Here is a 23,389-nt window from a genome sequence, read left to right as displayed (position 1 = left end):
CACCGTAGAGAGGTGTAGTTTAGCTTTATTGCTCAATAAGGCGTGGGAATCGAGTTACAGTGTGGGTGCCTTGTGAAAAAAAGCAAGTTGTGAGAGAGCCGCTTCATCTCGCGATAGAAAAGGTCGATTTTCATTTATGTCTATTGTGAGAGTTTTTGAGTTCTCGCGTGACTTTGTAACTTTCCCACGCCTGTTGTTTAGGCGTCTGCCCTCTGCCCGTCGCCACTCCCTCCCCCTCTTCTCACCCCTTTGCCCCGTCACACCTCCCCCTCTTTCTCTCCTGCTTCTCCTTCCAGTCTGGTTCTCCTGTTGTGCCGTTGGCTTTGGTGAGGGAGCTGGGGGAGGGATCTCGCGATTGTTGGACTTTTTTTTTTCCGGGGGGGAGAGTTATTTTGGAAGATGGCGCCCGTTGTTACGGGGTAAGTGCTGAAATTCAAAGCATAATGATATAAAAAAAGTTTTTTTCTTGTGTTAACCCGTTTGTAGTTAGTAGTGTTCTTGAGTGATGCTTCGGGGTGTTCGGAGTGTTGCCTTGTCCTCAGTGAGCTGACCCCACGCATTGCTACTTTGAGGCTTGATGTGGGGTCAGTTGTGCCAAAGTATTCTTCGTAGTATTGCTGCTTTCTCTGCCATTTGAGGAGTTGTACGATATTGAATATGTTTCAAACTACTTAAGAAACTTTTTGTCAGTCAAACGTTTTACTTTTCTACTGAATTACTTCTTCTGTATTTGTGTAATGTGTGGTTTAACCATAGACAGTAAATGGTTTCAACAGGTTACGCACAGCAACAATATAATAGCTTTACAAACTGCTCAAAAACTACCCTTTAAAGACAATGGTCAGTGACAATGAGTATCAAATATATATATTAGTGTCATTGCACACATTGTACAACATTTGCTGTGCTATTAGTACCATTATTTAAATATCTGTCTGAATTGTTTCCTTATTGTATACTGAGTTTCCTTAACAAGTATAAAAACATACTATAAACAAAAGGCAAAACCATTTTGTTATCTTTAGTTTACATGTGTATCTGAGTTCATAAAGCAATAGGATATTATAAGCATTTTACAGATGTCGCTACTCGCTAGCATTGTGCACATTGTCACTCAGTTTTTCACTTTCAGTCAGGCTTATTGTTTTATCTGATACATTAGCCCAGCAGCAGAACCACGTAAACACCTTGCACCCTGATGTTTTTGTTTTGCAGGAAGTTTGGTGAGCGACCTCAGCGTTTGACAAGGTAAGCAGAAGCAGAATGGCAACCCACACAGTGCATACATCTCAAACTCTTTAAATCTAGCACAACAACTGGGACAACTTGATTACATTTGATTGCATTAAATGTTAGAACAATTTGTTCTGTCAGTGTTAACATGATTTTCCTTCATTTCAGGGAGGCTATGAGGAATTACTTGAAGGACAAAAATGATCAAACTGTGATCATACTACATGCAAAAGTTGCACAAAAGTCCTACGGCAATGAAAAAAGGTTTGACTAGGACTTCTCATATTTCTATACTTTATATACAGTATCAATGATTTGTTATATTACTTTATAAATCTAAACTCAAGTTTAAGTTTGTTAGATGAGAAATCAATGTTCAAAACTGTACTGTATGTTTTTTAACCCTACTTGTGTCTCTTAGGTTTTTCTGCCCTCCACCATGTGTGTACCTGATGGGCAGTGGCTGGAAGAAAAAGTTGGAGAATATGGAGAAGGAGGGGTGCACGGAGCAGGAGGCCCAGCCATGTGCATTCATCGGGATAGGCAACAGCGAGCAGGAGATGCAGCAACTCAATCTGGAGGGAAAGGTGAGTTGGCATTTATACATTTAATATTAAAGGGGTTTTAATTATGGTTCCATGTTATGATGTTGGTAATCGTCACTGTTAACAAAGTCTTCCCATTAGGCATGGGACAATATGAATATTTTATTTCAAATGTATCCTGACCATGATCATTTTGACGCACAATAGTATCCTGATGCTTAAAATATGCTTATAAACCTAATATTTAGTTAAAAAAACAATAATTTGAGTGAACATAATTTTCAGTAAAATCAGTGATCTTGAATGAGTTAATAATTAATCATAAGTTACCCCTGCATAAATAAACAATCAATAAAAAGAAAGCAATATTGTGTGAGTCTGCTACATTCATATGATAATAGCTGTTTTATTCATGCTAAGGCTCTATTTTGACAGCTTTTTTGAAGTCAATCATATGAATATATATATTAATTCACGATTATCTAAGTTCCTACCATTCTACCTTTGCTCAGCTTCACTCTTAGCAAAGTACGCAAAGTAACCACACCATAAAATGTACAGTTGCATTAATTAGCTATTTGTCATATCCTCTGTTTTTCACTGCACATATGCACTGGCACTGATGTTCTTCCTTGTGTTTTATTATTGCACCAATGCCAACAAATTACTCTTATAAGGGGAAAAGCGGGAGGTGAAAGGGGGACAAACAAAACCATGCGCAAATGCACAAAAACCCCTAACCTAATCTTTCTCCTTGCATTAGCACTTCTGCACAGCTAAGACTCTGTACATCAGTGACTCGGACAAAAGAAAACACTTCATGCTGTCTGTGAAGATGTTGTACGGGAACAGCGACAACATAGGAGTCTTCCTCAGCAAGAGGATCAAGGTCATCTCCAAGCCCTCCAAGAAGAAACAGTCCTTGAAAAATGCAGATTGTGAGTTACAGGATGTTTTAACACACACATACACACTAGCTGATGCTTGACAGCTGTATGGTCTCACTACACACTGACACTTATCTCTCTTCCTTTACCCTTTTTCCTTTCTCCCCAGTGTGTATAGCTTCAGGGACTAAGGTGGCGTTGTTTAACCGCCTGCGTTCCCAGACAGTCAGTACCAGGTATCTTCATGTGGAGGGGGGGAACTTTCTCGCCAGCTCCCAACAGTGGGGAGCCTTCTACATCCACCTCTGTAAGTCTTTATCTGTGGTTCATTTTTTCACTTTACATTTTTTTCTCTGTGGTCTTTACAGTTGTTTTCATTGATGTTCATTTGTCCCTTGACTGATAGAGAGCACCTATTAAAGGTTAAGAGAAAGTTACATAATTGTTATGCTCTGTTTCGTTTCCTAGTGGACGAGGAGGAGTCTGAGGGAGAGGAGTTTGCTGTGAGAGACGGCTATATTCACTATGGCCAGACAGTCAAACTGGTCTGTTCTGTTACTGGCATGGCCCTGCCGAGACTGGTACGCACCGTCTATGTAGTCATGTCTCTGATGTATTTCAACTGCACACACATGTTTGTGTTAAATTGCATGTATACACATATATGCATTATCTTTCTCTGTTTACTTATGATGGGTGTGTTTGTTTTCATTTCCCAGGTCATTCGTAAAGTAGACAAGCAGACTGCATTAATGGACGCAGATGACCCGGTGTCCCAGCTTCACAAGTGTGCCTTCTACCTGAAAGATACAGACAAAATGTATCTCTGTCTCTCGCAGGAGAGGATCATCCAGTTTCAGGTGTGTAATAACGCACACACTTACACACATGGGCTGGAATTGGGGTTTTGAGTAAGAGTTTAAATTCTGCCTGAATCAAATCATTTTAAAATTATACTCTTTTAATTGTTACTTACCATAAAACACGGGGCTTTTACAGAGAACATGTCTGCCTACAGCAAGTATGTGTTGTGAATTTAGTACCCAGGCTACATGTCTACCTGTTTGTTTTAATGAGCATCCCAAGGCGTTAGAAGAGAGTCTTATATTTATCCCTGTCATCGACAAGCGGCCTATCTAAACTCACGTGGGTTTCTCTCTTGTTATATGTGCAAGTGGGAAGTGAAACGTATTTCTATATTTATTTTCTCCCTCCCAGGCCACACAGTGCTCCAAAGAGACGAACAAGGAGAATGTAAACGATGGGGCTTCCTGGACTATCATTAGCACTGACAAGGCAGAGTACACCTTTTACGAGGGAATGGGACCGGTCCCAACACCGGTCACACCTGTCCCTGTGGTGGAGACTTTGCAGGTATGCATGCAACCATTTCTTTAAGAAAAAATGTCTGTTATGCATTTATCAACCAACTGAAGTGCTGGTTACCAACCACTTCCTCTCTCAGTTTTTACTCAGCATTAAGGGACCATTTAAAGACAAAACCTTTTTTTTTGTATGTCTGTGTGAAGTTAAACGGGGGAGGAGATGTGGCGATGTTGGAGCTGACCGGACAGAACTTCACCCCCAAGCTCAGAGTGTGGTTTGGAGATGTGGAGGCTGACACCATGTATAGGTAAGTTTCTGTTTCTCCGTGTGAACATTTGTGAGTAACGGCATCACCAGGACGGAGCTGCCATCCATGGAGGACCTCTACTCCCAGCGGCTCAGGAAGAAAGCCCTCAGGATTATCAAAGACCCCCATCACCCCAGCAACAAACTGTTCTGTCTGCTGCCATCTGGCAGGCGGCACCGCAGCATCCGGACTAAAACCACCAGACTCAGGGACTGTTTCATCCCACAGGCAATAAGACTGCTAAACACCTGAGCTCTGCTAAGTGCCCCGATAAACATTCCTGATGTCATCTTGCAATATACTTATTTATATAAATAGTTATCAACACAATAAACCGTATTTAATTTTGTCTTAATTTACATTATTTTATTTAATATTCTGTTCTTGTACATATCATATTCTATGTACATGTATATAGACTTTTTGCACTACTTTTTATTTTGTATTTTATTATATATGTTGGATTGTTGGAGGAGCTCAGGTCATAAGATTTTCATTGCCATTTCTACACTGTAGCTTTGTGAATATGACATTAAAACCTTTGAATCTTTGAATATTCAAACCCTGTCTCAAACGTCTGTCCCCTCAGATGTGGAGAGAGCGTCCTGTGTGTGGTGCCGGACATTTCTGCCTTCAGGGAGGGCTGGCGCTGGGTGAGACAGCCGGTACAAGTCCCTGTCACACTAGTCCGCAACGATGGAGTTATCTACTCCACCGCCCTCACCTTCACCTACACCCCTGAGCCTGGGCCCAGACCCCACTGCGGTGCTGCTGGGGCCATTCTGCGGACACATAGCACCTCTTCATCATCACCGGCATCTTCATCTTCCCCTTCATCCTCGTTGGGGGGGCTCGGGGACGGCCATGGGGCTTACAACGGTAGTGACTCAGGCATGTCGTCAGGGGCGTCCACCATGTCGCTACTGTCATAGTCAATCTGTCTGTGCTTTGAACGGCTGAGAGAGAACATGTGTGCATATGCTTTTGAGCCAGAAAAGCTCATGGACCTGTGAAGAAATGCACACAGACTCACAAACTCTTCATCAGAGAGCAACTGTGATCATTGGGAATGCTAAAGAAAAGTTGGAGAAAAAAAGCAAGGACAAAGAGAATACTGAATTCTCTCTTTAGCTCCCTCTACTGGTTTGTTTTGGACATTTCAAAAGCTACACTTAAAGGACCTCGATATTCAAGATGTTCAGCTAAGAGAAGGAAAATGCCCCATGTAACGCTCACAACAACCGGATTTGTACAAGAAACAATAATTTAGTTTTTTTATACGCCTGTGGGAAGCTATTTCAGCTGTGCTCTCTTTCTACTGAGATCACGTTTTTGCTGAACAGGTCTTGTTGATTCATCTGCTGTGTGCAAGGGAAACATTTGTTGTAAGAGTAACATAGTTTTTACGGACCAAGGAATATTATATTATTTTATTCATATTATATTTTATAAGCTTTTGCCGAGGTACATTTGACTTTTTTTATTTTATGATACTGCATAGTAAGTTCACTTTTGTTACCAAATAGATTTTTTTTCATGTTGACTCCTTTTTGAGTTTTGTCTAAATCTTTAGGTCATTAAAGGTGGGGTAGGTAAGTTTGAGAAACCGGCTCGAGATACACTTTTTGTTATATTCCATGGAATGCTCTTAACATCCCGATAGCAATGAATATCTCAAGTGCTTTGACAAAAAATCCATAAAAAAATGTCATCTGTGGAAGCCGTAGTACTGTAAAAAGCACGACCAATCATTTTAGCCGGCCCGGCTAAAATAACTGGATGGCCTACCTGCCTGTCAGCCTTCCATCTGTGCACAAACTTATCTCGTGCCCTCATTGGTCATGTGCGCGTTCGTGTGTGTTGGAGGAGGGGCTCTGTAAGGAAGTAGCAGATTTCTTCCGGCTGTGTATTTTCAAATTCTAGCGCACTCAAGCTGGTTTCTCCAAAATTACCTACCCCACCTTTAAGTTCAAAAACCTTCCCCAACTTTTTATAACAGATGTCATTTTTGATAAGTAGTGTATGTGTAAACTGTCAGTGTATTCTGGGAAACCTGTGCTTCCAATCAGCGTGCTGTTTTTGTATCAGAGTGCTTAAACTCAAGTCTAAACATAATCAGTTCTCTTTCTATTATAGCTATCACACAGCAGTACTTCTTCATGTACATTAGAGAATCCTTTGAACAAAGTACAGAGTTTACGTTAAGTCAAAGAACAAAGAAAAGAGGTCAAAAGTATTATCTGACTAGTCATGTTACAGATGTATTTCTTCGCATAGGGCCGCCCTTACATTTTCTTTTGAGTGTGTGCTTATGTGTTGGAAGAAGAGCTTTAACATTGTTGCTTGGTATCCCTGGCTTCACACATGCACCAAACGTAGCCATTGCACTTCGTTGAACCTGGTTTTGTGAAATATGGCATCTGACTGCAAAAGCACTAAAACTCAATTTAATACAATCAGAATTGGTTGAGTTTTTGGGAATGACATGAACAGAGTTAAAAACCTAGCTCGTTCAGTCGGTTGAATACAAAATGACTTTGAACTGACTTACTGAAGTAGTTGGGAATGATGAGATGTCCTTGCCTTAAAAAAAAAACCTACCTACACAATTTGTTTTGCCTAAAGTTCTCACACAAAATCCTGATTTGTATCGGGCTTTTCTGTCATACTGTTCCAAAATTCAAGTAAAGTTGAAGTACATGTGGAAGGTTGACCAGCTCACTGTCAGTTTTCATGACACAGCTGTAGATCTTTGCATGTTGTTTTAAGCTTGCCTAAGAAGTACATTTATGGTTGTACAACAAACTCTCCTTTGTTGTACCATCAAGTCCCAGCTGAACACTAATCTCCATTTCTTTTCGTGCTCTCTCTAAACAACAGTCAGATTGATGGACCATCTCTTGATTTGATTCAGTTACATCACCAACTTGTTTATTCTTTTATTGCGATGTGGTCACACTTGATACAATCTCTGCTCATTCCAAATGATTGAATCTTTGGTCACCGGATCCTTGTTCTGCCCTGTTTGTTTTCCCCCTACTGTGCCTTATGCTAATGTTTCTGGCAGTCAAGTCTCCATGTTCTATCTACAAGGCCAGGTGTGATGTAAGTCAGTCCTGTCATAAGGTCAACTGTGAACTAGCATGGTAAATCAACGGTAACATGTTACACTGGCAGCTTTATGAGTATTTCCATGGCTTTTTCGTTTATTGAATAAGTGTCTTTACTCTAATCCTTCTTTTGATGTCCACTGCTCTTTCCCTATATGATCATCCCACCATAGTTTTAGTCTGGTGTGTTAGTCTTTCATAAGTAAATCAATCTGGCAAGGTTTCTTAGTAAAAGGTCATGAATAAAAACAAGCTGAAGCTGAATATCACTTGTACAAATGTTTTTTGTTTTGTATTTTGTGGTTATTTTTCATCATCATTAATGAGTAGAAACAGAGCTAAAGGTTAGATGCAATCCTGGTAAATTCATATATAGTCCACACACTCGGATACTGGAGAGGCCTTATTGGACATGTGCCGCTTTCGGCATGCTCCACAGGCCCACTATTTTTAAACTCAGGGCTGAATTTCTGGAATGAAACCTGATACTTTGTATCTGTTTAAGAGTGTGTGAATGTGATGTGCTTGTTTGTGTGCATGTGTAGTCCTGCGGTCTGTTTGTGTCCCTCCGACTCTCAACGTTTCTAGTAATTCAAGTTAAGGAGATACACTGTTTGCGTCTGAGTGTGTTGATTAAATGACAAGCCATATATAGCACCAGAAACCTCATGAACAGGTGCACAAACATTTACCAAGTCTGTGCACATAGCTTGAAGATCTGTGAACAAGCATACAAGTGTCAGGCGACCCAGACAGCCTGGCCTTGACTGGACATATGACAAGCTATTCCCGGCAAGATACTCTTAAACTCACTTCCCCACAGTGAGATCTAAAGCCTTTAAATTGATCCTCCGCCCAAACCAGGATCAATAAAGCCACACAAAGAGAATGGATAGTAAAAACCAGTTGGTATGATTGAGTGTTCTGTTGTTGTGCCACATGGTGGGTTACAAGCAGCTGCTCAGTTCTGTTACAAATAATAGACTAGGTATATCTACAAATCGAGGTCACTGGATCAACACTGCAGCTCCATGGTCTGGGTTGGAGGCTGGGTTAGGAAACATGAGGAAGTGTTAGGGCCCCTGTTGCTAGAGAGGGAGTGGGGGGGAGTGAGGGAGACAAGAGGTGGGTATGAACGTCACAACTCTTACGTCTCTTTTGGGAAAGTGGTGACAGAAGAGAGAACTGGACAAATCCGATTATCAGGTTTATAAAGAGACCCAAACAGACTCCAACAGGAACAACAAGGAGCAGGGAAGAAATCTTCACCATGAGCAGGATTATAGGCTGATTTTGTCTACATATTTAAACAACATTGGCACACTTAAAATCTGTTTCTGAGTGCAATTTTGACTCTGGATTTTAATAATGATGGATGAGCGACAGGACTTTTTTATTCTAACTTTTTATTAGGCCACGTTTGGATTAATAATACCACTGTCTCTTATTTTGCCCGAATACCAAAGACCATATTTGGAGTATTTTACGCACAGACCTCTTCGGATGATAGTACAAATCATGTTGGAGTCGTGTTGGAACTTTCTTCGCGTTTTCATACAATTCGAAGTGCCAATTACCCAACTTGCCTGATTTCTCAAGTGAATCGTCGGTATCACATCTCGCTTGCAAGGCTGACCCTGTAATAGCAACTCGGATCGCTTGACGGCTGTCGCTGACTGACCGCGTTGCCTCCTAAACGGGGGTTGTTACTGTGTATGTTCTTACTCCTTCTGTTTGAAAGAGTTTCTTAAATCTGGACAACAGGATTATCTACCATCTGAAATGCTTCCCTTGTCCCCCCTTCTGCTCCTCGTGTTCCCCGCTGCGGTCTTTGTGGTCGCGCAAGGCGCTGGGGACCTCCAGGGCTTCACCTTCCCCGGAGGGAGCGCAGGATTCGACCCAACAGGTATTACAGAAGAGCCAATGTATATAGGAAAGCTGTACATCAGCTCTCACTCCTATAGTTGCATTTTTTCAAATATGCACTGTCATAGCCAATAATGTTCCAAAAGTTAGACTAAAGGCCTAACTTCAATCTCTTCTCTACAATGGCTGAGAAAGGCAGACGGTCATGCTTCTGTATTTTTGCATTATTCTATTTCTAACTTATCCAATTTTGCATTCAAATTAGAAAAAATGTATCCTAACTGTGCACATGGTGGTAACCCATTCAAAAACATTTTAACCATGTTGGTTTCAGCCCTAAATATTGTTTATTTATTAGACTTGAAAGAAAGCCCTTGTTTTCATGTCCATTTTTTCCATTTTGATGACTCTGAAAGATGAACTGCCTTATTTTAAAGCACTGTTCCACAGGTCATTGTACTCGAGACAATGCAGCCAACTTTACAAGAACACCCTTTGTTAACATGTGTTCTTGTGTCATTGCCAAAATGACATGTAGAGATATAGATATGTGAAGACATGTTCAGAAAACGTTTCACACTCTAAATATTGCTGGACCTTGTCTGGGTTGTTTTTATTCTAAAACTGTAACATCATAACTAGTTAACTTGGCTGCATTGTGCTCCTCTCATGTTCCCAGGTCTCCTAACAGCTCACCTGTGAAAAGACTGAAACTCGGGTCATGTTTAGGTCTCACAGGGACACAGATAACACACTCAGACACGCACTTTCCAGAGGGCCTTAGACCATTGATATTGGATAGCCATGCCAAGCTGGGAGGTCTCCTCCTTGTTGAGAAATGCAACTATGATGGGATCAATGTCTTTATACATTCATCCTTTATGTGAGAATAAGCCGAATAATGAATCAGTTTGATCAATTTTGTCCCCTTCTGTTCATGTTGTGTTATTTCTAAAACTTTCGAAAAAACCTTCTCTGCACCCCTGGTGCTTTTCTACTAGTCTATTAGCATCATTTAATCTGGTGCTTTTTTACTACAGCACCATGTTGGACTTAAAACTATACTACTTTGACATTATTGACGACATTTTTTGCAAAATGTTCCAAGAAAAAATATTTCACAGGTTTCATCTGAAGCCACTTCACATCCCTTGTTTTCCCCTTACATTGTGGATGGAGAGTAGCATACTGTATGTTACTCGAGCTGGTTTTGACAGTGGGTTTAACAAGCAGACCTTTGACCCCTGTCCCCTCAGCTCATTGGAGCAACCAAATAACACAGTCACAGAAACAAAAATGGGCTCTGACTCACGACGAGGATGAAAAGCTGTGTCATCTTCTCCTTTATTAGTGTTCCTGTATTGAGCCTGGAACACATACCGTTTAACATGTAATTACAAAAGTACATTTGGCCACAATGACTGATTTTCTAGAGAATCTTTGCTGGCATTTGCACAAGTATGTTTGGCAAACCTTGTCTTGTAGAGCGCTGGAGTTAAGGATTTAGCCTAAAGCTCATTGGCCAAAACCGTAGTTTATGTTTTATTAACAGCATTTGATAACTTACAGAAATTGAGTTTAAAAAGCATTGTGATTGTCTACAGTCTACATGTATATGTGTTTCCATTTCACAGTTGGTTAAAACTGTAGTTGTTACAGTCTGCTTAGATCTATAGACACTACAGAAACAAACAGCAGCTTGCCAGAACTTGTCAGTCTCTTGGTTCAGAGACTCTCTTGTTGACTCCACTATTGTGGCATAAGATGAATATAAAAGCCCTGGTTCAGACTTACATTTGAACATTGGGCTCAGATATTATGCTTAACTTAAAAAGCTTTATATTTTCCTTAATTATGGTGGTTAAAAAAAAAGAGCAAGGACCATGTATAGCTACTAAAGGCATATTAAGGAGAAATTATTTTGTCAACAAATCCTTAAACTGATATGTAGATAGTTATTCCCCATGTTTGTACACATATATAGAAATGGTTCCTTTAAATAATTAAGATTTGTGTGGCATTTAAATGTTATCGACAGAGTCACAACATATATGGAGAGAGAGGGGTACCTAGCAACAGATGTCCCTTTCCAGCATCAAGAGGGCGTTAGGATTACATGTGTCATATTGTCTGGCACAATTTTCAACTACTGATCTAACAGGACCATTTATTTTAACAAACATGCAATTAATAATTGCTGTCCGAAACATTGTTTGTGTTTTAAGAGAAACCATGGCCATTTACTTTTTTTCGTTTTTCTTTTTTATATGTTTAGGAGTTCACAATATACAAAAAGAGAAGAGTTCTATGATGTACAGAAGATAATGGATAACTAAATGTTCACACATCATTTTTGCTCCTTGAATTTGGAATGATTAATCGAGCATTGTCACTCCATTACTGCTACAAAATAAACGATTGATATGATTGATATGTGTAATATAATACTAATTGATATAATGTCATTGCCTTCCTGTCACATGTAGATCCCTGCATGGTGGTATATCCACCATGTATGAGCGAGGCGGATCGCTACAGCCTGGAAGCCCTTCGGAGCATCCATCAGATGATGGACGATGATCAAGACGGAGGGATTGAGGTGGAGGAGAGTGTGGAGGTACAAAACTCATCCTTCATGTTTACCTTGTTTTCCTAGCTGGCCCTGCATGTATGCTCTTGCATTAGACAGACAGGGCAAAGCAACAACAGGTGTCCTGGCTGCTGGAAGAGTCAAATGCTACTTCAAAGATAGCAACAGTATTACTTTGCTTTTGGCTCAGTGTCAAAATTGGTTTGCACTAATAGAACACGGCAAAGCTGGTGACCTTCATAGTTACACTTAACAGTATAACTCCTCCTAATGATACCTGACCACTGCGTCTCTTATTCTTTAGCCAATTTATTATAGTTGTCCCACACAACTTGAACAAAGAATTGATTTGCCTCAGTGATGTAATACATTCTATAAAATACTATTATTTAAGTTGAGCAAACTTCTGTAATTGAGTGAAATTCCATGACAAAAAAAAACAATAAGTTAATGGACAAATACAAGACTGAATTTCACTATTGTATTTGCAAAAATGGTTAGATATGCATCTGTTATCTTATCGTATCTGATCTTTTTGCATACTTGTACTATATTGCACCTCCTAAACATAGTTTTCTTTCTACAAAAATAATTTTCTTTAACTGAAGACCATTATGCCATGGGATCAAAAATGGGATCAAAAACAAAGAACTTTTTGAGTTAATTTAGGCCTTTTAACTAATTCACCAGCACTTACTATGGTATGATCTTGCTTGAAGTTAATATATCTGCACTTTGCTTGTTGTTCGGAGTTTGAAACTTCGTGGTTTTTGCACTTATTGTAAGTTGCTTTGGACAAAAGCGTCAGCTAAAATGATATGTAATGTAATGTAATGGATCACACCAGTCATAATGCCACAATTGCCCTTTCAAAACCTCCTAGCCCCCTATTTCCAGTGGCCTTGATTGGACCACACCTACTTTTAACTTAGTCTTCATTTTATTCTCAAACACACCAATGAAGTTTTAGGACTGCAACTTACCCTATTGTGGATATCTTGTTGACAAAATGTGTCTAAAGACAAACCTCATTTGTGGTGGTTCACACAACAGTAGGTGTCTTCAGGATCACATTTGAATAACTATTAAGTGTTAAATATCCAAAATTAATTATTATTTATTCCAAAGAGTTTGTGAGATTTAAGTTGTATCTGACATTGGTAGTAAATCCATGATTCTAGAATACTTTCGCCATATAGAATGCAGTTCAGGGATACAGTATCCAGGGGCTCAGGTTGCGGTCGCCATAGAGACTTCAGGAGGGGGCTGGGCTCATCAAAACCCAGCCCCAAGATTCCTCTCGCAATCATATGAAGACTCCGTTTACAGCCTAGGACACATTCCAAGACAGCAATAACACACACACACACACACACACACACACACACACACACACACACACACACACACACCACACACACACACACACACACACACCACACACCACACACACACACCACACACACACACACACACACACACACACACACACACACACACACACACACACACACACACACACACTCACACTGCATGCGTTCTAAATAAATACTAACTTTAAAGACAGAGTCCCAAATTTGGAGGGGATCCAAATCACACAGATTATTTTTGGACTTACTGAAAGGCCTTGGTCGAGATCTTCACTCTCTCAGTTTTTACATATTTCCTTTGTCCCTCTCTTATGTTATACAGTTCATAATCGAGGACATGAAGCAGCAGCAGACCAACAAACACAGCCACCTGCACAGAGAAGACCAACACATCACAATCGAGGAGCTATGGAGGGGTTGGAAGTCGTCTGAAGGTGTGTGTGTGTATGTGTTTGTGTGTGTGAGAGAGACAGAGAGAAAGAGAGAGACAGGGTTTGTTCCACAAGGTGTCAGTCTATCTTGTCTTACTTTATCTTATTCTTTGTCTCACTTTCAGTACATAATTGGACTCAAGATGATGTGGTTCGCTGGCTGAAGGATTTTGTTGAGTTGCCCCAGTATGAAAGGAACTTTAAAGACTTTAAGGTCAATGGAAATACACTCCCCAGGTGAGGATATCCAAAAATAATACTATAGTCAACCGGGATTAAGGCTGCAATCAGATAGTCAAATAAATTAACATTTTATTATCTTTTCCCCAATTTCCCTTGACCTCAATGGAATACATCATGTGGTTAAGGCAGTGGTTCTCAAAGTGGGGGGCGCAGAGGCATGACAGGGGGGGCGCGAGAGACCAGGAGGAAAAATGGTTATTTAAAAAAAATTAAAATAAAAGATAAAAAAATAAAAAAATCATAATTTGAAAAATTATTGATTCGAAAATAATATGATACAGTACAGTACTATTACATCTGGGTCTCTGTGTTTCATAAAATCTCGGCTCTGTGTGTGTGTGGAACGAGCCATTTTGTGTGCGTGCGCGAGCGAGAGAGAGAGAGCGCACCGGTACCGGAGATCGTTGTTGTTAGCTTCTGGTGCTAGCGAGCTACGCTAACGGTTATAAGGAGTTTTTTCAACAACAAAGTGGAGGAGAGTCCTCTCCTGTCAGAGAGACTCAGTGAGCTAAAGGACTCTCTCAGTGTTTAGATAGTTAACTTTAGTCTAAGTTATCTCAGTGGGTCTCAAACGTTTTGGTCACCATTAATGTAAACAATTATTTCCGAGGCACACGTTTATATGATCATTATAGTTATAAAAAAATAAGAGAATAAATGAAAAACAGGTATGAAATACTATATGACAGTAAAAAAATAATAAAGTTTAAAAGGGTGATTTGTAAAATATCAATAAAGAAAAAGTAAATCTGTTTACAGTTCTGTTTCATATGGGTGTTGAGAGGTATCCATAGATCTCTTCATTTTGCTCTCAAAGTGCACCAGATTGATGCTTTTAACTTCAATATTTAAAAACAAATCTTCCCGGGGGAGCATGCCCCTGGACCCTCCTATGTTAGGTCCACTCCCCACTTATAAAAATAGCACTTTACCCCTGCTTACACCTATATGCCGTCATTGTAACAGTCGCGGGTACATTGTGTATATGTGTGGGGATCGTTGCAGTAGAAAATTCCACTGTAGCGACCGGTACATTAATGGGAAACCCTAAATGTTTGAGCACCCTCTATGAAATGTCAAGCTACCCCACAGCACCCCCAAAATAAATCTCTGGCGCCGCCACTGAGCCTGACTATTTGTGTCGGGGGGGCCCGACTTTTTTTTTTCTCCAAAGGGGGGGCCTGACAGAAAAAGTTTGAGAACCACTGGGTTAAGGGAAGATGTTAAGAATAATAATTCATATTTGACTTTAAAACTGTGGAAATAAGAGAATCCTACTTTATTTACGGGATGGGATTATCTCCTTGCTAAATGAGATAAGAATGGAAGTGTTGAAGCAACTTTTCTTCACTCATTTAGGAATCTTCCTAAGCAAAAAAGACTATTTGACTGCTGCCAGATCTCTTGTGTGTCTTCCAAGCGAGACACTTTAAAAACAAGTCAGTTGTTTTGAAGGGTCACACAACACATTAAACTCTAACACCTTTGTGCAGGATTGCAGCCAATGAGCCAGCATTTCTGAGTGGCCATTTGAGGGTTCAGGACCAGAGAGACAAACAGAAGCTCAACATCAAAGCTCTGGATGTTGTTTTGTTTGGACCTCCTACACGTAAGAAGGCCTCACCACATTTTCTCTCACTGTCTCTTTAGTGTATCTGTTACTGTTCTACCAACCTGCCACTTTAGCTTAAATACCTACAAATTCTTCAGATGTTTCCAGTATCTAACAGATAACATCTGACTTGTCCCTATTGTGTTGTGTGTCCCAAAAAGTACCAGTGTGCAGCGGTTTAATAGGCTGAAACAGTGTGTCAATTAAAAGAGAATGTCAAATATTTTGTTGCTAACTTGTTTATGTGTAAATCACTCTTCACTATCCCTTTATTTGTTATGATTAATCAACAATTCATAATCATTACTCCCAATTCCACCTCAGGTCCCCCTCATAACTATATGAAGGACCTGTTGCTCATTGTATCGGTGGTGATGGGAGTTGGAGGCTGCTGGTTTGCTGGGACCCAGAACAAAGCTAGTAAATGCCACATAGCCAGGATGATCAAAGATTTGGAAAGTCTTCAGAGGGCTGAACAGAGCCTCCTAGATATGCAGGAACAGTGAGTATTTGGTTATCTCTCACTTACTCTACATTACTGAATGTACTTAGTTTGGTTTGATTGCACCTAAAACATTTCACTTCCTCAGACTGGAGAGAGCACAGGAAGAAAAACGTAATGTGGCTGAGCAAAAACAGAACCTGGAGGAGAAGATGAGGGATGAGATCATGGGGGCGCATGAGGAGGCTTACCGACTGCACGAGCTGAGGCAGGGAGCTGTCAGTGAACTCAGCCGCCTGAGATGGGCAGAGGAAGAGCTGGTGCAGGTAGAGACACAACTACAGGATACTGCACTCTCTAGTCATCACCTGTCATGTTGTCATCTTTGGTAGAGTTTGGAAAGTTTCAATTATTTCAAGATTCAAGGCTTTTATTGTAATTCGCACATAGTGTAGTTATGTCGATGAAAATCTTAGGTCACAGGCTCCTCCAACAGTGCCACACAATATAACAGATAAAATAGTGCAAGTAAATACAATAAAATAGAATAGAAGTAGTGCCATAAGAGTCTATATACAAGTGATACATAATTTGTAAGTTGCAAACAGGTGAATGTTATTTGAAGGAATTTAAAGGTATCCTATCATGCAAAATGCACTTTTTGATGTATTTTATACCTAAATATGTGTCTCCGGTGTACCAGGGAACTCACAAAGTGTCAGACAATAAAACCCTCTCTCTTTTCCTCCGTACCCACATCTCTAAAAACGGGGGTACAACGGATCCAGATTTGCGTCCGATATGACGTAATATCGGAAATATGGGCTGGCTTTACACCCACGGCCCTATCAGATACGTTGCTATCAGAAACGATGGCAGACTGTTTTAATAATAATAATAATAGCTTGCATTTATATAGCGCCTTTCAAGGGACCCAAGGTCGCTTTACAGTAATAGGGCAAAAACAAACATAACAAAACAAAAGTCAGACAGACAAAACAACAGATCGATTATGGGCCGAAAGCCTTGGCAAACAGATGGGACTTGAGGGCCGTTTTGAAGGCGTCGAGTGTGGGGATGTTGCGAATCTCCGCAGGGAGAGCGTTCCAGAGGGTGGGGGCTGCCACACTGAAAGCTCTGTCCCCGAAGGTTCGCAGTTTGGTGCGCGGGGTGGTAAGCAGGCCAGAGTCTGAGGACCGCAGGTTCCGGGGTGGGGCATGTGGGTGAAGGATGTCCGATAGGTACTGGGGGGCAAGGGCATGGAGGGACTTGTAGGTAAGGAGGAGTACTTTGTAAGATATACGGGACTTGACCGGCAACCAGTGTAGGTGGATGAGGGTGGGAGTGATGTGCTGCCACGGCTTTGTGTGTGTGAGTACCCTAGCAGCACAGTTTTGGACATACTGGAGCCTGTCCAGGGTTTTTTTGGGAACCCCGAACAGGACACCATTGCAGTAGTCCAAGCGGGTGGTGACAAATGCATGTACTAGGGTTTCGGCAACCGACTCCGAGAGTGATGGTCGGAGTCTGGCAATGTTCCTCAGGCGGAAAAAGGCAGATTTGGTCACAGATTTGACGTGGGAATGGAAGGAAAGGGTGGAGTCAAGGATGACACCCAGGTTGCGGGCTTCAGGAGATGGGGAGATGGAGCAGCCGTCGACCTCGAGGATGAAGTCACCAACCTTCTGGAGCAGGGCCTTGGGTGCCACAACCATGAGCTCCGTTTTATTGCTGTTCAGCTTAATATGGTCTTTGTTTACATTAGCTAGCATCACTAACACTCAGAGCTAACCTGTACTGGAGAGAGTATGTGTAAAAAAGCAGGAAATAAAGAAAATAACTCACCTTGTGGTAAACCCTCAAGAAAAGAAGCATTTGAGCTCTATACTGTTTCAGAAATAATCTTTGATGTGGTTTGGAACATGATATGGCGTTCGATCACGGCAGCATTTATCTGAGAATCTGAGCAGAGCAGACAGCCTGCTCGTCACAGAACTCACAGTGTGACAGCGTGCTCAAAAGGGGGCGGGGCCAGCAGAGAATCAGCCATTCTCTAACAGGGCTGAAATAGAGGGAAATACCAAACAGGTCATGCATTTTAGACATCCCTCATGGATATCTAAAATGCATGACCTGTTTGGTATTTTGAGCAAAACACATCATAGATATGTTTTTATATATTATTGTTATATATCTGATGCCTAAAAATTGCATGATAGGAGATCTTTAACATTAGTTTTCATTAATTTGTCTACAAACTGATCTCTAATATTTGACTGATGCCACCCCTTCAGGTCCGTGGAGCACTAAAGCAGGCAGAGAAGGACATGCAGGCTAGCTCAAATGCCTCAGAGACCCTCCAGCTGTGGTTGCAGCTGACACATGAGGTAGAAGTCCAATACTACAATGTCAAGAGGCACAGAGCAGAATTACAGCTTGCAATCGCCAAGGAAGAGGTAATGCATACAAAAGGGGGACAGACATGAAAAACACACCAATGTTCACAGTGACTCTACTTGATTAGTTGCAAAACCCTAAAAAAAGCATTAAAATGTACAGAAATTCTAACAAATTACTACATACATAACCAGGCCTGGAATCTCATAATTTAGAAGTAATGGTCAATAAGGATTTAAAAATGTTTTGAGGGCACAAAGGTCAAATGCCAAGGCAGGAATTTCACCATGGCTATGATCAGCATGGCCGCCATGCAGCCTCAGTTTGGTTTAGTGACCTGCACACATACTTCCTCACAGGCGGAGAGGATTAAGAAGAAGAGGAGTTCTGTGTTCGGGACTCTCCAGGTCGCCCACAGCTCCTCTCTAGACCAAGTTGACCAGAAGATCCTGGAGGCAAAGTGAGTCACAAAATACACTCTGCAAGTTTTGATTGTGTTTGTCACAGTCAATAATTAACATATGTCACAACGCTCTTCATATATCCCAAAGGAATGCCTTGTGTGAAGTAACAGCCTGCTTACGGGAGCGCCTCCATCGATGGCAGTATATTGAGCGCGTCTGTGGCTTTCCAATAATTAGGAATCCTGGCATAGCAAACCTCAGTGCTCAGCTCTACTCAGACTCAATTGCCCTGGGGTTTCCCAGAGTGCCCCAACCATCATGGTCATGCCACAGCTCCGTCCATGGATCTATGGAGGATCTGTTAACAGCGCCTCCTTCTCCAGCCGTACAACATGGTAAGCAACAGCAATGAGTCCTTTTTGATTCTTTACTTTGTTCCCTATGAGTGTCCACTATGTGTTTGGAGTTCAAGGCATGTGATTGGCATAGTTTTAGTTCAATTTTGTTTTTCACTCATCACAGGTTCTGTTTTTAATATATCTGTATGTATATACTTAATTTAACCAAGGGACATATGATATCAATCCCTGTAACAGATGTCATCCACATCCACAAGTAACAAGGCTTTCAGACAACATTTGATATTTTAAACAAATGTGAACCTTTGGCCAATTGACTAACGATGTTACTGACTGAACGTTAGCAAGATTGCTGATTGAATTTTAACTAGTTTGTAAGCTCATATATCATATTTTCCTTCTACAGAGTATAACAGTACAGCTATGGACAGAAGCTTTTGTGCCTGAATAGCGCCAGCATGTTCCAGCTGATAAACATGTTTGTAGCTTTACCTAAACGTCCGGTGACTTTTCCCTGCATCACAAAGCTTCCAGAACCATATATTTAGAAAGGTTGTATGGACAAATGTGGATGTTGTTTGCTGTTGTTTTAGTTTTGCTGATTATTTTATCTTTGGCCTTCCTCTAGTTCCAATGTCACCACTGAAGGCCTCTCCTCGAACACGGGGATCCACCATATGTCGGTCACGTCGTTCGGGCGTCACTCATCCACCGGCTGCGATGATCTCACCGGACCCCGACCTTCTTATCCCTATCAGAGCCCCATACCCCGGCGAGGAAGGGACGCTCTTCCGGAAAACTCTAAAGAAACAGTACGTCTTCCTGCCTAAAACGTTTAAATAGCCATTATTATTTTGTAATCACTGATCATGCTCAAGCACTGATTATTTCTGCTACATTCTTAGTTCATTCCTTGATTGATTCATTGTATTTCTCTCACAAATAGAGACTCCCAAGAGATGTACTACGACACAGATTATATAATCTCCCCACCTCTCGGCAAAATGTTCCCTAGCCCTTCTGTTGACACTTGCTCTCAAAAGCTCTATCTAGATGATATTGAGTTCCATGCTGACAGCTCCGTTGCAAAGCCCTTGAGTAAAGAGGCAGACGCTGTTGTTGAAAGTCCAGTTCGCAAAACTACTGTAGAAGAACTTGAAGCTTCCATAGATGTTTCCTGCAGAATGTCGGCAAAAGAAGAAAAGTTGAACAGTTCTTTAGAAACCCTTTCTTTGAAAATGTCCAAAGAAGAGTCTTTAATAGAGAGTACATCCAGGAAAAAATCCAGGGACAGGAGTGAAGTTCCCATGGATGTTTCAGTTAGAAAGGTGCTTTGCGATGAGTTGGATGCAGAATTCCCAGTCAGGAAAGTAGAGAGAGATACAATTAAGGATTTGATTGACACTGCTTCAAGGAATGTATACAGAGAAGTTAGTGATTTACCTCTGGATGTGAGAAAGATTATTTGGAATGAAATAGATGCAACAACAGAGAAGCCTAGACCTAGAAAGTTATCAAGAGATATGATGGGGGCTTCAATGGACAGTGCATCAAGAAAGATGACACAGGATGATGTTGAGTTTGACTCATTGTCCAGAAGGCTTACAAGAGATACAATGGGAATGTCCCTCGACACAGGTTCTAAAAAGCTTCCATGGAATAAAGAAGACTGCCAGCTTGATACCTCTATGAGGGCATTAGCAATGGAGAACATGATCGAAGCCACTAGAATACCATCAAGAAGGATATCTAGAGATGAGCTGGAGTATTGCACAGATACTGCTTCCTTAAAAATGCTACCCAGAGAGAGATTTGAAACCCTTATCGATACCTCATCCTCTACAGAGAAGCAAGAGTTTGATTTTGGGTTGTCAACAAGTAAAAGGATACTAAGAGATGAACTTGATGTGTCTGCTGGTTCTCTCAGAAGAAGAATACCAAGAATGCAAAGAGATGATATTGACACAGTTGATGTACAAATGTATATACCTAAACATTCAATACTGAGGGAGGAGTTGGGAGCATCAGGATCAAGTTCATCTCCTGGTAGAATTGGACAGCCGGACCTTATGGCAGCCTCCCAGGTACCATGGAAGTCGTCATCAGAAGTTTTGACTGGCCCTTTGAGCCAGCTTGTGTATGATGGAATCCTTGAGAAGTCCTGCCACTCCGTGGCTAAAAGCCCGACCAGCCTCTCTGCTTCAACAGATGTGGAGCCACCACTGTCTCCACCATCTCCTTCATTGCACTCTGAGACTGGAGATGAGAAGAACAAGCATAAGGAAAAGAGCAAGAAATCTATGAGGTTAAAAAATCTTTTTAAAAAGAAAGAGTCAACAACAGAGAAGCCTCAAAGTGGTCTTCAAAAACTCTGATAATCAGTGTTTTTATTTTTTTATTGAATTTGAAAATGAGTTTCATAACCTCATTGATAATATCTGGCATGGAGAGCTGAAGTTGTTTTATTTTATTTATTATATATAAGTCTTAGGTAGAAATATGGTTGATACCAGTCATACAATTTGTTTTGTAAAGCACTTTGAATTGTCGCGTACAGAAAAGTGCTATATAAATAAACTTGCCTTGCCTTACCTTACCATATAGTATTTTGGATGCAGATTTTGACGCTTGCCTATGGCTGAAGGAATACATTAAGTTGATGCTGTCTTCTGTATAACAGACACAATGCTTACACTTAATATAAACCTCCTATGAAAACATTTACTGCAGGAGAGAAACTTTTTAATTTAGTGATTTTATAATCTCAGATTTTTCATCCTGATCCGGGTTTGATGCCTTTAATAATGAGTATTGAGAATAGAGAGTTTTTTTCACAGTGCACTGATTAACATATTTTAATTCAGTGAAAGTAATGACCCAGGTAAAACAGTTTCTGTATTTGTCCATTTCTTTCTGTTTTTCTCGCAATTTTGAAATGGGCCCTATATAATTTTTCTAGGCTACGGATTTATAACGTTATAATCATAATCTGATTACAGTTGTGGGGTTCTTTGATTATGAAATGACATAACCACACCCTTACAGCAGAGTTGAGTTATTTTGGTTTAGACCCGGTAAATAAAACGATGTAAGGATGTTTTTCTGATACTTTATATTGTATTGTTTCTTATTTAGTCTTGACTATATATTGTTTCTCAGGATTTAGCTGGGATTTAAAACCACGTTTTCAGGGGGCTTAAATATGTTTAAAAGCTGAAAAGGTCTGCACTACAAAAATATGGCCTGCAGCAAATTAATATGAATGATGTAACAAATAAGAAAGCAATACTTTAAATGCTTTCTTGTAATATTTTGTAAAGATAGATAATGTTTTTGTTTTTTCATTGAAAAAGGTTTGGATACTTTAAGTGTGGTCAGCCTTCAGATTGTTGCTAAAATAGATACAAAATATGTGTTTTTATCACATTGTTTCCTGTTTTTATTTATTTTGTAAGCTTGGAAATGGGTCAACCAACCTTAACATTGCCTATATTGACCTATTTAAAAAAGAATCTGTCCTCATTCTGATCCTATGGATCGGCCTTGGACATCCCACACATTTTGAAAATGTTCTCCTTTGATTTGCCAGATGCTTATGAATAGTTTTCTTGCTAGCTGTTTTTTGGGTGCATCTTATTGCATATTTTGAATTTTCAAATTGTTTATTTGATTTGCTTTTATATTTTTGTCAAGCATACAGGCAGAACCTTAAAGGTGGGGTAGGTAAGTTTGAGAAACCAGCTCGAGATCGCTAGAATTTGAAAATACACAACCGGAGAAAATCTGCCACTTCCTTACAGAGCCCCTCCTCCAACACACACGAACGCGCACATGACCAATGAGGGCACGAGATAAGTTTGTGCACAGATGGAAGGCTGACAGGCAGGTAGGCCATCCAGTTATTTTAGCCAGGCCGGCTAAAATGATTGGTCGTACTTTTTACAGTATTACGGCTTCCACAGATGACATTTTTTTATGGATTTTTTGTCAAAGCACTTAAAATATTCATTGCTATCGGGATGTTAAGAGCATTCCATGGAATATAACAAAAAGTGTATCTCGAGCCGGTTTCTCAAACTTACCTACCCCACCTTTAAGTCTATTTTTATTCATAGTATTCATGACGTTTTTTTTTTGTGTTTGTTTAGAAATATCTGAATACAATGTTTTCGATTGTCTTTTACATGGACAAGCACTTTATTGGACTATGAATGTAAGATTACAAAGGGCTGTTGTTGATATATTAACAAGTAATGAGAGTAAAGTA

At 40.4% G+C, this 23,389-nt stretch overlaps 2 protein-coding genes across 3 annotated transcripts; both read left to right on the top strand.

Annotated features, from left to right (window-relative positions):
- The first annotated feature begins 231 nt into the window (after window positions 1-231).
- On the top strand, window positions 232-5,958 carry LOC117482410 (recombining binding protein suppressor of hairless-like). 2 transcript variants are annotated; one of them, XM_034130528.1, is made up of 11 exons: window positions 232-419; window positions 1,216-1,248; window positions 1,402-1,497; window positions 1,655-1,820; window positions 2,542-2,716; window positions 2,835-2,972; window positions 3,134-3,246; window positions 3,385-3,525; window positions 3,884-4,039; window positions 4,195-4,298; window positions 4,888-5,958. In XM_034130528.1, exons 1-11 carry the CDS (start codon window positions 400-402, stop codon window positions 5,228-5,230), a joined length of 1,485 nt encoding a protein of 494 aa, XP_033986419.1. In that variant the 5' UTR covers window positions 232-399; the 3' UTR covers window positions 5,231-5,958. The 2 variants fall into 2 exon arrangements, with proteins under 2 accessions (XP_033986419.1, XP_033986420.1); XM_034130529.1 differs by lacking the exon at window positions 232-419 and adding an exon at window positions 520-584.
- A 3,070-nt stretch (window positions 5,959-9,028) lies between these two features.
- Window positions 9,029-21,734, top strand: LOC117482235 (stromal interaction molecule 2-like). The gene is made up of 12 exons (XM_034130277.1): window positions 9,029-9,314; window positions 11,761-11,891; window positions 13,557-13,668; window positions 13,791-13,902; window positions 15,402-15,517; window positions 15,845-16,022; window positions 16,111-16,288; window positions 18,257-18,418; window positions 18,719-18,819; window positions 18,911-19,158; window positions 19,751-19,934; window positions 20,069-21,734. Exons 1-12 carry the CDS (start codon window positions 9,191-9,193, stop codon window positions 21,495-21,497), a joined length of 3,075 nt encoding a protein of 1,024 aa, XP_033986168.1. The 5' UTR covers window positions 9,029-9,190; the 3' UTR covers window positions 21,498-21,734.
- The last annotated feature ends 1,655 nt before the right edge of the window (window positions 21,735-23,389 follow it).

The sequence above is a fragment of the Trematomus bernacchii genome, unplaced genomic scaffold, assembly GCF_902827165.1.
Source record: "Trematomus bernacchii unplaced genomic scaffold, fTreBer1.1, whole genome shotgun sequence".
In the NCBI taxonomy this organism is placed as follows: domain Eukaryota; kingdom Metazoa; phylum Chordata; class Actinopteri; order Perciformes; family Nototheniidae; genus Trematomus; species Trematomus bernacchii.
The sequence above is the reverse complement of the archived record's forward strand: the minus strand, read 5'-3'. Positions and strand labels throughout refer to the sequence as shown.